The 13,019-nt window shown below is 48.6% G+C and overlaps 4 protein-coding genes across 4 annotated transcripts; 2 read left to right on the plus strand and 2 right to left on the minus strand.

Moving 5' to 3' along the window:
• Window positions 1–1,730: 1,730 nt before the first annotated feature.
• Window positions 1,731–2,579, plus strand: VTN77DRAFT_3706 (uncharacterized protein; the record flags this gene model as incomplete). Its single annotated transcript, XM_069419684.1, has 2 exons — window positions 1,731–1,989; window positions 2,266–2,579. 2 exons carry the CDS (start codon window positions 1,731–1,733, stop codon window positions 2,577–2,579), a joined length of 573 nt encoding a protein of 190 aa, XP_069278277.1.
• A 401-nt stretch (window positions 2,580–2,980) lies between these two features.
• VTN77DRAFT_3707 (uncharacterized protein) lies at window positions 2,981–3,321 on the plus strand (the record flags this gene model as incomplete). Its single annotated transcript, XM_069419685.1, has 2 exons — window positions 2,981–3,190; window positions 3,268–3,321. The coding sequence occupies 2 exons, from the start codon at window positions 2,981–2,983 to the stop codon at window positions 3,319–3,321; spliced, it is 264 nt and encodes an 87-aa protein (XP_069278278.1).
• Window positions 3,322–6,417: 3,096 nt separating this feature from the next.
• Window positions 6,418–8,215, minus strand: VTN77DRAFT_3708 (uncharacterized protein; the record flags this gene model as incomplete). The annotated part of the gene is made up of 2 exons (XM_069419686.1): window positions 6,418–8,054; window positions 8,116–8,215. 2 exons carry the CDS (start codon window positions 8,213–8,215, stop codon window positions 6,418–6,420), a joined length of 1,737 nt encoding a protein of 578 aa, XP_069278279.1.
• A 4,067-nt stretch (window positions 8,216–12,282) lies between these two features.
• VTN77DRAFT_3709 (uncharacterized protein) lies at window positions 12,283–12,762 on the minus strand (the record flags this gene model as incomplete). The annotated part of the gene is made up of 1 exon (XM_069419687.1): window positions 12,283–12,762. The coding sequence occupies one exon, from the start codon at window positions 12,760–12,762 to the stop codon at window positions 12,283–12,285; it is 480 nt and encodes a 159-aa protein (XP_069278280.1).
• Between the last annotated feature and the right edge of the window lie 257 nt (window positions 12,763–13,019).

Raw genomic sequence — 13,019 nt, forward strand, 5'->3', positions numbered from 1 at the left:
GTAAAGTTGTTCTGCAAGAATGTTTATAGACTAAACTCTGTGTTGACTTGTATGTATGCACTCCTATTGGGTATGAATAGGATCCTTGGTTATATTCTATAAAAGAATGGCATACTCCGTATATTCCCACTAGTTAATTATATAGAGAGTCCACCTTTATAAGTACGACTTTATTTGCTTAATTCCAAACCCGGTAGACAGATAGTCTCTGTTTTATGTGGTAGAATATTTGCACAAACTTGGTCTCTTCTTCTAGCGGAGTAACCTATTTTACAATATTTTGTACAGAGCTTAGCAAGTTTTTAAAAATCATGCTGAACTAGTATCCTTGTAGTTACATCCTTAGCTACAGGACAGTTGATTGCGAATTCAACCAGTATTGCAGATTCGCCCAAAAAGAGGTCCCATGACACTCAACTTCTTGGTGAATCTGAACTAGGTACAGTACTCCGCAGCCCGCCAACGGCCAGTACAATCTACCCATAACAGTGAGCTATAAATGGTAGCCGTTATTAGGCAGCTACTATCCCTTCTAAATATAGTGAGAACGTGCATTGGACTTGCAGTGCTGCAGCCAGCTACTCCGCACTGCTCCCCCGGACGTTAAGACTCCTTTTCTGGGGTTCTCTCGAAACTAAACAATTGATATTGGGGTTAGCTTGGACACGACATTCGATTCTGATCGATCTCTTGAGTCTGTTGTCTAGGTGTTTGTTGCAGTGGAGGAGCGGCCAGATGGCAGCAAGCGACTGGCGAGAACCAGAAAGCAATTATCATCGAAGTCGTTGGGCAGACCTGGAAGACAGTCATATCTCTCACTATCAAGTATTATCACTATCTGGTCCCGTCAAGTCATCAAGACCAGCCTGCGATGGTAGACTACGAACGCCAATTTGGGAGTGTCGCAGTCAAACTAAGAGTAGGCGGACACCACAGGTGCAGGTCACTACTGTCGGCCATACAGGCAGGATTCATAGAACGATGAAAAAGCTCAAATTCTCCATGGTCAGTAATATCTAAGGAAGATCAAGAAACTAGAACCTATCCACGGGAAGACAGGCTACTTTATGCCCAAAATACAGCTGATTCCATGAAGTTCTAATACGTAAAGAACGACCTTCCCATGATGTCTCAAGAGGTGATGCCCTTATCTGTGATGCCTTAGGGCGTGGGCAAACCTCCTAGGTATCGACAATTACCAAAGGTTCAAATGGCGATTACTACAAGCAGGATTATAGTATCATTATGTAACCACTAGGGACTTTATCTAGGATTTCCAGATGTGTAGATTACAGTCTGTTGGTGGATAGAGAACCTTATTACCATTATAACAGCTCTGGTCGATTTTTTCTGAATAAGATGTACTGTATATTTAAGTATCCCATGGCTCGAATCCGCGCAGAACTGTTCCTCAATCATGTGCTTCCTACGTTCTCAACGTCCCGACTCACTAGTAGTAAATTAGATATCTATACCCATTAACCGAAATGTAGTTACTACAAATTTATGGTGAGTAAGTGATATGACTCTTGCTCTATAGAGTCACTTACAGTCAACTATGGCTATGTCATTAGCATATATTGAGGAAGTCTGCAAGTTGAGTACTATACTCTTCTCAAGTACAGTAATCAACACATATCAAGACGGATCCTGAGCTTGATCCTACAATCTTTGATTTTAATCAAACCAGACTTAACTCGATCTCTTTTCTTTCAGAAATTTCTGAAACGATGCCAGAACACCGCCCAGGATACGTCGTGGTTTCCGCCGAGGAGGTTTTTCCTGATCAACTCTACAAACAAAGACATCAACGTCATCGATACAAGCAATCTCACCGGTTGTGCAGTGGCATTTGTCTCAGAGAATGCGATCCTCCTCATCCATATCCCGCTGACTTTACCGATGACTACATCAACAGCCAAACGCCAGAGTTTAGGAAAAATATTGAGGAGCGCCGTCTGACGATCTGGTCCTGGATTGCGGGCTTTGGTATTAGAAAGGGGATGATGGTCGAAGTACCGATGCCCGTCGTCGTTAACACTTCTCGTGGACATAAGAATAGGATGAGGATCGTGATTGATAGACAACGCAATGAGACACGCGTCTTTGGGATGACAACATGGGAAGACGGAGAGGAGATATAGGACTGTTGTCCCGCTTGTCCCCTGGATCGTTAGCTGGACCAACGACGCCGGGAAATCTCGTGGCTTCTATCTATCGGACAGACTTCCCTGATCCCCTTTACATTGGGAGACATAAACATAGACACCATCGAAACAAGCGAGCTGCAACTTAATTCTGCTGTGATGATTATCTCGGGGAAGGCAGCTATCATCGCCCATATCCCGCGGGCTTCCTCTAAGGATGATGTCAGGAACCAAATGCAGAAGGTCAAGAAAAGACTGACAAGCGAGTGCTTTGCAAACTGGCCGCAGTACACTATCATCATCGTCTATCCTGGAGGGCTTGACTACGACCCGGACCGCCGCAATATGATTATGGACGGGCTTCAGAGGTTGGGTGTAGGGGACCGGAACTCCATAAAAAACATGGCTCGTATCGAGGTAATGCCCACGTAAATAGAGAACAGTAAGCTAGAAGACAAAGAGGTCGAACCGTCCTGCTCGCTCCACTTGGAGGCTTGGACGAGCGACATGGTCGCAGGCAGAAGAGTACCGTACGAACTGGCAGGTGCAGTCGTGGTGGACCTGCATATGCCGTTGGCTTTACGTAAAAGCTGATGATCACAGTCGAATCTCAAATGCATACATCGGGAAATCCATTATTAATGCGCCAACGTAGGAGAGTTGAATGACGCCATTGGCGATGCGAGACAGCGTCCTGTAGCGTGGCCAGTTAGGTCACTTGGCGAGCTTGATGTTGGCTCAAATTCTCGACAGGATCGCTACGAAGTAATCTCCAATCTCTCGCGTTCCTCTTCTCTGTCCATCTTCCTCCATCTCCATGAACGAAGCAATCAATGGCTGCCAATTCCTTTGCTGACTGTTCCGACAACGCGTTCGGTCCAGCAAGCTGCACGCGGGATTTCGACTTCACGCTGACCTTTGAGCAAAGCATTCTGTCCATTCTGCCCTCTGCCCTGCTGCTCCTGATCACACCTCTGCGGCTGTTTCAATTATCGAGGAGACGTTCCAAGACCGTACCCCACAGAAACTATGCCTTGAAACCAGTATGTCTGTGTAACGTCTACGCGATAAAAAGCTCATTCAGGGATAGACAGCCGCCGCAATAAACGTGACTCTTTAGTTGGCCCTGGTGATATTGGAGTTTGTCCCCTGCGATCAATACTCAAGCGAGTAATCCGTCAGCTGCCCTATCATTTGCTGATTCAGTCATGATCCGGTGTCTTTCATATGTCGAAGACAAAAAGTCTATCAGTAATCATTGCTCCTCTATCGTTCTGTCGTTCGACCCTCTCTACTCCGTATTATTATTATCGAGGATATTATTATCGACGACATTATTGTCAAGGATGATATGAATATTGTATATCGATATCGATGTCGATTCGATAGATTAGATTGATGACTGGATAAGTTGGATATTATACCTAACCCTGGAAACTCGATTTCCTCTTCCTTCTGTTCATGTTTCCCTATTTTTTAAAAGCTTTTGTCAGTAGATAGTTACATACATATCTACCTTCTGAGATATCATCATTATCGTCATCGTCATCGTCATCGTCATCACCATTACTAAATATTAGGACCTGCCTGCACTTTATACGTACATTATTTGGGATTTTTTTTTATTTCTTTCTGGTCAACAGTCGATTTAACCCCAGTCAACAAAAAAAAAAGCAATTATTATCCATCCATCCATCTACCTACCTACCTACCTATCTATCCATTAGTAACAACATCTATACCTCTGCACAAGAACTGTACATACATACGGAGTACAGAGCAACAAAATTTCATTTTTTAATTACCCTGTTTACAACGATCATGAAATTCATCAATTATAATTATTAATTTAATCCCCGAATTAACCCAACTATCTGGCAGTCCTGGAAGATAGACAGACAGATATTAAGAAGACAGACTGACAGACTCGCAGACCGACAAGGATAATAACTAACAAGGGCAAGGGCAAGGGTAGGGTAAGGGGTCCTGGTCCTGGCCCTGGCCCTGGCCCAGACCATTCATCCATTCGTTCGTCCATTCATTGCAGAAGCAACAAGAAAAGAAAAACAAAGATAGTAAAGTATCCTTGCAATCAGCTAATATCTACCTATCTAATCTACAGGGCTACCTACCTACTTATCTATATCCCTATCTACCTACTACCTAGGTAACCTAATCTATCTAACCTTCCTAACTAGGTAAGAAGTATGGATGTACGGATGGATGCGAGACACTCGGGAGGGGGTTCGAACCCGTCTAGAACGGTTTTCTCTTCCATTTCAGTTTCTTGTCTGCAAGCCTCACTGCAAGCCTCCCTGCAGCCTGCAGCCATTGTCAACCTGCACTGCAAGCCTCATCCCATCTCACCCGTCCCTTCTCCTATCTTATTATTATTCATCCCGTCCCTTCTCGTCTCTTATCTTCTCGACTCGGCTTTGTTCGGTTCGGTTCGGTTCGGTTCGGTTCGGCTGGGATCGTCTACTCTACAGTTAAGTCTACGTACATACACCCAGAGGTAAAAAAAAAAAGGAAGTTAAGAAAGAAAGAAAGAAAGAAAGAAGGTGACTGGACTGGTCCTAAGCAAGCGAAATGTCATTAGTAATAGAATATAGATGGACACTTACCCACCAAGAGTGTTCTTCTGTCTGTCTTGTCTCTCTTTTCATATTTTGTTAGTGCTCCCTCTTCTTCTGATTTTATTTCCCTGCCTTCTTCCTTTCCTTTCCTTCCTGTTATTTTTCAGCTTTTCTTTTTTTTTTATTATATAAGGCACTGTCAATATTATGTGTCTCTACTGTCCACAAGAAGAAGGGAAAAAAGCACCGAAAAAAAAATCATTTACAAGGGGAAAGGGAAAAAAAATCACCTGAGATTACTCCGTATTTAACGCAAAAAAAAAAGTTTACATGGTTCAGTAGGTACTCAATAGGTATTATTCATTATTAAAATACTATTTAGATTATTTATTTAGGTAGTTTCTCAAGGCAACAGCAACAGTCACGCGATGATCAATCAATCAATCACCCCACTCACTCCTTCACTCACTCAGGTGCCCCTCACAGTCAACAGATGGAAGATTTGTATTTTCTTTTTTGCTTTTCTCGGTGAGAAAGTAAGGAAGTAGGTACCTAAATAAGCTTAGGTACCTTTTTAGGTAGGTTAAGTAGGAAGTCCCTCTAGGCAGTGATCTAATGATACTGGCGTGGGGGTAGAACAGTGGACTGGACGGCCCCGACCACAGACCTCGGACCTCCACAGCATGCTTGTTTGCATTATTAATTAAGAATTAAGCATTAATAATTATTCGAGATAAAATAAACAAACAGCAGTGATGTGATGAGATAGCATGACAATGATAATAAAAGAACAATCAATTGCATCGAGTCAACAATTGCATCGCATCGCTCAACAATGTTTCTTCTGGTGGTGTCTGACGTGGCAGAGGGCACGCGCGAGGGTCGGTCTGACCGGTCAGTCTGGAGTCAAGTCAAGTCGAGTCGAGCCGAGTCATCATGTCGATATCCGACGGCCCGCGGGACGCGCTCTTAATCAGGGCCAACCTGACGGCGGGGATCGTGACTTGCATTAACAGCCAAGCCACATGCACATAAGCATGGTGGAGTCGCGGACGTGATGGCTGGAGCATGCATACGGACGGATGCAGGCCAAATTCAACTGAAAAAAGACAGCTTGCCCCGCCAATCACCGCCGTCCAAGTATGACACGGTTGGGAGATCATCATTTTAAATAAAATAAAATGGTCATGTGAATAGATTTCGAGCTCGAGCTATTGTAACAGGTAGCCGGCGCACCAACACCGCCAGGCAAGCAAAGACAGGACAAGCAAAAAGGAAAAAAAAAACACATTGTGGTATCAAACAAAGGGGGTAAAAAAAAATGGCAGTCGAAATAATACTTTCTGCGGCCGTCATAACGTGCCATCATTAATCAGCGAGCATGATGACAAATCTGAAACAATCCAGAGAAGCCAGCCACCATAAGAAAGAAAAACAAAAAAGGAAACAAACATCGTACAGGACACCAGGAACGCGCAGCCTCCCGGTAAATGAGAATGAATCAAGAAAACCGCAAACCGCCACCCACGCAATGCTATCCGAAGGAAATAATCGAACATGAAAGGAAAGAAGTAACCGTAATTCGCCTGTGTAAATGCAAGAAAAGAAGAGAGACAGGTTGAGACTAGGTGTAGGTTGGAGACTTAGTTGGTGTGGGTTCTCGATTTAATAGGAGTAGGTTCTAGGAAGAATCACTACCACCCCTTCACGTGGTATTCCCACGGACCGTAGTCATTGTAATTGTTCCACGAGCTGTTCTTCGACGTATCCTTCTCTTTCGATGCGGCACTGCTGCTTGGCACGTTGACGCCCGGCTTCGACCCTTTGCCCTTTGGTCCGGGGTATTCTTGCAGATTGGCCATGTCGTGCGCCGTGTGGCGTCGCTTGAAGACCGCGTTCGCCGTCGCGCTCTTCTGTTGCCGTTCCCACAGCAGATGCCGCCGAAGAGACTCGGTCAATTCTGTCGCAAGCATGTTCCGTCGCGTCGTCCGGGGCGAGTGGGCGACTGGCGCCTGCAGAGCGTGCTTGACGATGATCGGCTTCGACCGTGGCACATCGGGTCCGCGCATTGTCAGGTTCTCGCCATCGTCCTCTGGAGAGCCGCCGACCGAGGGACCGTTGGGGGACGTCAGTCGGGACCGCTGCAGAGCGGGCGTCGAGCGGGTCGTGTTCATCTTGGCCGGCTGGTGCATCATCATCGTCAGCAACGACCGTCGCGACACCAGATTCGGCCGCGAATCCACCCGCTGGAAGAGCTCCTTGTCGTCCACGCTGGACTGCCCGCTCTCCGTCACCGAATCCTCCCAGTCCTCGTCGTCCTCGTCGTCTTCGATGGCGCTCTCCGAGATCTCTTCGTCCTCCGTCTCGATGGCATCTTCATCTTCGTGGGCACCCTCCTTGATCGTCCGGGATTCCACCTCGTCTTTGAACGAGGCCACTTTCTTGCTGGCGCTGCCAGGCTTGCTCAATTCCTCTGACAGCGAGCTGCGTTGAGGAGCTGGAGCCGCCATGCGCTCTTCGAACGAGCTCTCGTCATCGCCAGACGACCCGCCCAGCGTGAACATGCCTCCTTTCCGCTTCGTTGGAGAGAGCTTCTGCTGCTGCTGCTGCTGCTGCTGCGTCGTCGCTTGGCTGGCGGAGCTCTGGTCGGCAGAGAGCCTTGGATTGGATCGATATGAAGAGGATACATGGGAAGGCGAAAACCCACGGACGATGCTAGGAGATTTCTTCAGAGCGTGCTGGGGAGGAAGGATGCCAGACGAGGACACGCTGGTATCGGAGCCGGCAGCAGCGACAGCATCGCTCTCGTTGCCCTCCGGAGCGGTGGTAGAGCAGGACTCAGCAGAGTGAAGAGGCTGACGCAGGGCAGGGAAGGAAGAAGCGGGAGTGGGCGATGATGGCCGTGGCGTCACGTCCACCACGGGCGGCGTGATCTGGTTGACCTGGGTCGACAGGGGCTCGACTGTCAAGGGCTCGAGGCCTTTCTTCTCTTTGATGTTGAGCACCATCCGCTCCAGTCCCAGAGACGTGATGTGCTTCTCCTTGCCGCGGCACATGGCAAGGGGGTCCTCTCCAACCACGTCAGGCTTGATGTCCAGTGTGCGCGGCCGCTTGATATGAGACTCGATCCTCTCCGCGTCATCGGAGGCAGCCGAATCCACGCTGACAGACAAGGGAGGAACTTCACCGGCTTCGGCGCGTAGTAAGGGCAGAACGGAGGTGTCACAGGAGCTCTCAGGCTCAACGCAGAAGGTCTCGCGGGTCCATAACCGCCAGCTGAGGTTCTCTAGCCGTCGACCTTCTTCCATGTAGTCTGCACATTTCGAGAAGACTATTCAACCATTATCATTAGCTTAGAGTCATCTCACCAACCTTTTCCTGGGCAAACCTACCTAGCCACATGCCATGGAGGCTCTGCGTGTTGGCCGTGTCGACCTTGCGAATCTTGGCCGCGTCCACCGTCAGGACGGGCGTCGATAACCGTGACGGCATGTTGACGGACAAATCTGGTCTATCTGGAGAAATTGAAGGTGGATGGTTTTGGGGCCGCCGTCTTCCCCAAGCGTGTTCGTACGGCGCGTGAATGGTGACGGGAGAGCAGTTTCTCCCCTTTCCTTCGACACAGCTATCCAATCCTTTTGGCCAGTGGTCGCACGAAACGCTGGACGGCACGAGGGCGGCCGTCTTGGTGGCTGTCTGACAAAGTCGTTGTGCAACGAGTACGACTTGCTGGCACCGCCGCGGGAGGGTCCGACGCGTAGCGAGAAGATATGATGATGTTTTTGAAGGTCGACTCGGTTCTCTGCTCGATTAGCGGTGGCCCGAGTGTGCGAGGATCGACGGGAATGTGAGATGAGGACTCGGGAGGAGCGGTACGCAGACGGCGGTATGGAGCACCACACGGCAGAGAGCAGAACGAGGTGAAAGTGGAGGAGTTGGAGATCTGGAGTCTGGAGTCTGGAGTTTTGGTAAGAATAAGAATAGAAGAATATGACGAAGACGAGGGGGCGAGCGGGAGGTTTTGACTGGGAGTGGACTGGACTTAGCGAGGGTGGCACTGGACTTCCGTACCGAGGGACAGGATCGCTCTGCCCTGTGCGTGTCATGGCTTCCAGCTCGGGGAAAGGGGCAGCGATGGGGCATGATGGAGGGGGCGGACTGGCGACCCGTCACCGCCCTGTGGGGACGCCAGTCGCCAGGGAAAGATGTCTCGCCCTGGATCGCCATGGTCTGGTCGCGTCGGTGACTTGCCTCAGAAGACCTGTACCGAGTACCGTACAGGTAGGCAGTCCTCCGTACGGTACCGCCGTATTCATACGCCGTCATGACGCGTCCGTATTTACCGGTCAGTATCCGTCATGTCCGTTGGCCGGGGTACAGTAGTAACAGCACATGTGGGGAGCTGCCAGCAAGCCACACCAGAAAATTATTATTATTATTACTCCTCCCTTCTCCTGGTCGGAAGGATTCCGCAATCACCCCACGAACAGGCAGTCGTCATCATCAAACGATCCTCATATTAAACGACGGCTGTCCGATCGCGAGTTCATGCGGCAGCTTCTTCGCCAAGTCTACTCCGTTTTCCGTTCTCTAATACTAATCATGATTCCTCCCGCACGCTGCACACTGGCTGTCCGCATATGCCATTATCTCGATCTACATGTCATCGACTCGCTGAAAATGGAAGAATGAATATATCGAGGTCTATACTCCTTACACATGCCATTGTTATTGCTCATATTCACGATCCTATTCGGGAAGAATTCGGCGAAACTGAGGCGTCAGTACGTACGTAAAACTTTCAGGTCCCGTGATTTAACCGTTGCCACTGGGCTGTTTCTGTTTGGAGGCGGAAAACCACCCGCCTTTTCCCGGGCGGCTGAATATTCTTTTTAGTTTTCTGCCGCTTGCGGGAAACGACAAGCGGTAGCTATCCTATTTCTACACTTCTGCTCCAAGGCCACCCGCAGACGACAATAATAGGCAGAATAGGCAGAATTTACGGATCAGCCTGCTGCACCCCGGAAAATCTCGTTCGTTTGCGCGGATCCGTGTGTAACAACGTGAGAAATGGAATCTGGAGTAACAGTTCCCCAGTCAGTTTCTCCAGGATTTCCCCAGACGCCATGCCATGCCATGCCATGCAATGCAGTCTGTGTCTCCAGATTCCTCCTGTCTTTCCCGAAGCAGCACTTCCCCTTGACCGAGCCTGATCGAAGTTGAACTAGCTCTTCCGGTCCCAGGGATTCGGAAAGCATATGCCAATTGCCACATTGGTTTGGAGACACAAAAAGGGGCGGTACGACTGCCGTACTACCTAGGTATAATATTAGGAATCTAAGATGTCCTGAGACTACTGATTTACCCGGCGTCGGGACTCATTTTCGGGCTGTTTTCGGAAAACAGCCGCCATGCCCTAGATCAAGTCGGATCGACAGGCCTAGACAGGCGGTTGTTTTTGTCTTTCTTCATTTCTTTCAACAGTGATTCACAACTGAATGATACCCTGTCAATTGACACTCTGGACATTCTTCTAACCTCTAGCAATGGATTTCTTCCGCATCCGTTGGGGAAGAGGATGGCGTTGGGGTACGAGATTAGGTAATGTATATGTGACCCTCGGCTCCTCCGTACTCAATAGTGAGGACGGGTTCCAAGGTTGTCTACAGATACCTATAGGAAACTGGTATATTTTCGCCACAAAAAAAGAAACGCACAAAGTGATGCGAACATTACTATGCGTTTACCGAGAACTGGCTACAAGATGAGACACGGCTAAATTTACCAATCAACTGCATGGTTCCTTCTAGACGAGACTGTTGCAGCCACATGATCGCCCGACAAGTCGCGTCTAGCCGACAAGGTTTGCGCTATCGAGCTTCCCCGAGCCGCGGGCGCGGATTGTGTGACGGCCGGGCTGGCCTGTTGGGTGCAACGCGCCAATCGCAGGGCCGATCGGGGATTCTTATTTTCGGTGGTTCCCCGTCACGGGGAAACCCCGTGACTTGCAAACTTTTACTGTGACCCTCAACAGGATACTCCATACTCCGTACAGTGCCTCCATATCTACTTACGTACAAGGTAGAGAGCATCCTAATCTTTATACATCCAAAAACACCACTGAGTTTATTGATGTTGTCATGCAGCATGCTATGTTATCTCAGTTGATGATTGATCAATGATAACGCAATCAGCTGAAGAGACTAGATAGCGATGCGCCGTCATCCCCGCCCAACGGGCTGGAGCCTTAGCGCCTGGACCGGTCGCTACTAGTCCGTACCAGGTAGGCAGGGGCGTTCCAACTTCCCAACCTGGCGTAGTCGATTGGATCGTTGACACGCAACGGTTACAACGGTCCAGAGCGCCTCACAGCCTATTAATTGCGTTGACAGGGATATACTGCAGTAGTTTGCAGAAATGTATCAGCAAGCGATATCTGAGACTGATATCACTTGCTCACTACATTAATATTATTGTTATTGCCTACGTGTCAGTGTCGATCGGATTGTCTGACTTTTGGGACTTGATCCAGGGAGACTGGATCGCGCGATGGTCTTCGGGAGTGGTCATGTGATGAATACACAGTAAGGTTCAGAGGTCCACTGTTTCCCGATTTGGAAGACATACTCCGGTTAACTTCAAGGAAACCGACAACAACCGACAACAAAAAAAATTTTTTCAGCAATAAACTTCCAGTCAACGGCCCGTACAGACATTCGTACGTACGTACACTCGCCTGCGGGAGGAAAATTCGAGACGAGGTCGTTTCTCGTCTGCTTCCTCATGGTACCCGAATTTAGCACTCGATATTATTGATCCACATACCCGATTTGGCAATACTAATCAGACAATCAGGGGAGGTTATTACTGGACAGTCTCGACCAGAATTCATATTACCCGGGGAGATAATCTATTGCACTGAATTCTCCCTACGGAGTTCAATAATATCTGTCTCGACTCTCGACACCCTCCTCTGTCGAAGTGTCAAGAGTCAAGTCGAGACAGCAATTTTCTGACCCCACATTAATATCCTGATGCTGACACGCCAGTGGCAACAGTGTATGGGGTAGTCATACTCAACGACTGCTGAAATGCTGAATACAACGAGTCGACGATACAGCACAGAACCAAATGAACTCCTAACAGAGACGGACATCCATTGGTATTCTCCTCAACGAGATGAATTTGATTTTGATCACCTGGCACCTCTACCCTGTTCACGAAAACGATCTGATTCGAAGCTCTACAATCACGAACGGAGCAGTCACAGTGCTTCTCTCGAGATCGACATGGACCCCCCGGTTAAATTGTTCCTGGGGTCTGGCCCCGGGGAGTCTTCTGGAGGGATGATACTGAGTAAATGTCCCACAAGGCTGGTTGAGTCTTACCTAGGCAGGTAGGCAGGACCTAATAACTACCTACCTAGGTAGTCACTAAATGCCAATTGATCGAATAACTCGTCAGTCGTCACGACTCACGATGCGAAATACCAAAAATTCGTTCTTCTTAGCTGGACAATAATTAGCAGAACTACTCCGTATAGAACGGAGTACCGGGACCTAGATAGTTGCTAGTACTCCGTACTCCATACTAGGGAATCGTCTCGCCCCATGGGACAAGCAGCAGCAAGCACATGCCACATGGCCCAGTTTCGCCTCCACGCTGAGGTCGACTCGTCGAGATCCTCGGAACGAAAACCGCCGAGGGAAGCTGGACAACGCATCAATGGCATGTCTGCCAACACCGAGGTTAAGGGCACGTGGACATTGACATGAGCTGAGCTGAGCTGAACAGAACTCAACACGATCACGATCACTCACAGGAACCCTGCATCGGCCACAGAGAAAAGCTACGATGGCGGCGTGCGGGGGGTGTATGTAGATCTCGACTGTTACACAGGGCGAGAAGCAGACCTCGTGACTGCGGCCAGCTACGTGGCGTCCGGAGGGATTTTTGCGGCAAGGGCAGTGGTCACGGGACAGCGCCAGCAGCAAACTATTAGCCTCGCCGGAGTCGATTGATGGTAATCCATTCAGCATGGAACATCATACCATGGATGATGATGATGATGAATCATTATTATTATTTGTTTCTGTCACCTGCCTGCGCCTCATTCCTATACTCGTCGAAAATACTAAGTACTCCAATGGCAATGCAATGCAATGGCAAAAATGCCAGCGGCAGCAGACTCCATCCAGTGGCATCCACTAATAGTAGCGTGTGGAATAGTTAGTACAACTAGCGAATTATTACTAATCAGCTCCCCACAAGAATTATTTATTTGCTGCAAAACGAA

The sequence above is a fragment of the Rasamsonia byssochlamydoides genome (genome assembly GCF_041956645.1).
Source record: "Rasamsonia byssochlamydoides strain NRRL 3658 unplaced genomic scaffold VTN77scaffold_26, whole genome shotgun sequence".
NCBI classification, from domain to species: Eukaryota; Fungi; Ascomycota; class Eurotiomycetes; order Eurotiales; family Trichocomaceae; genus Rasamsonia; species Rasamsonia byssochlamydoides.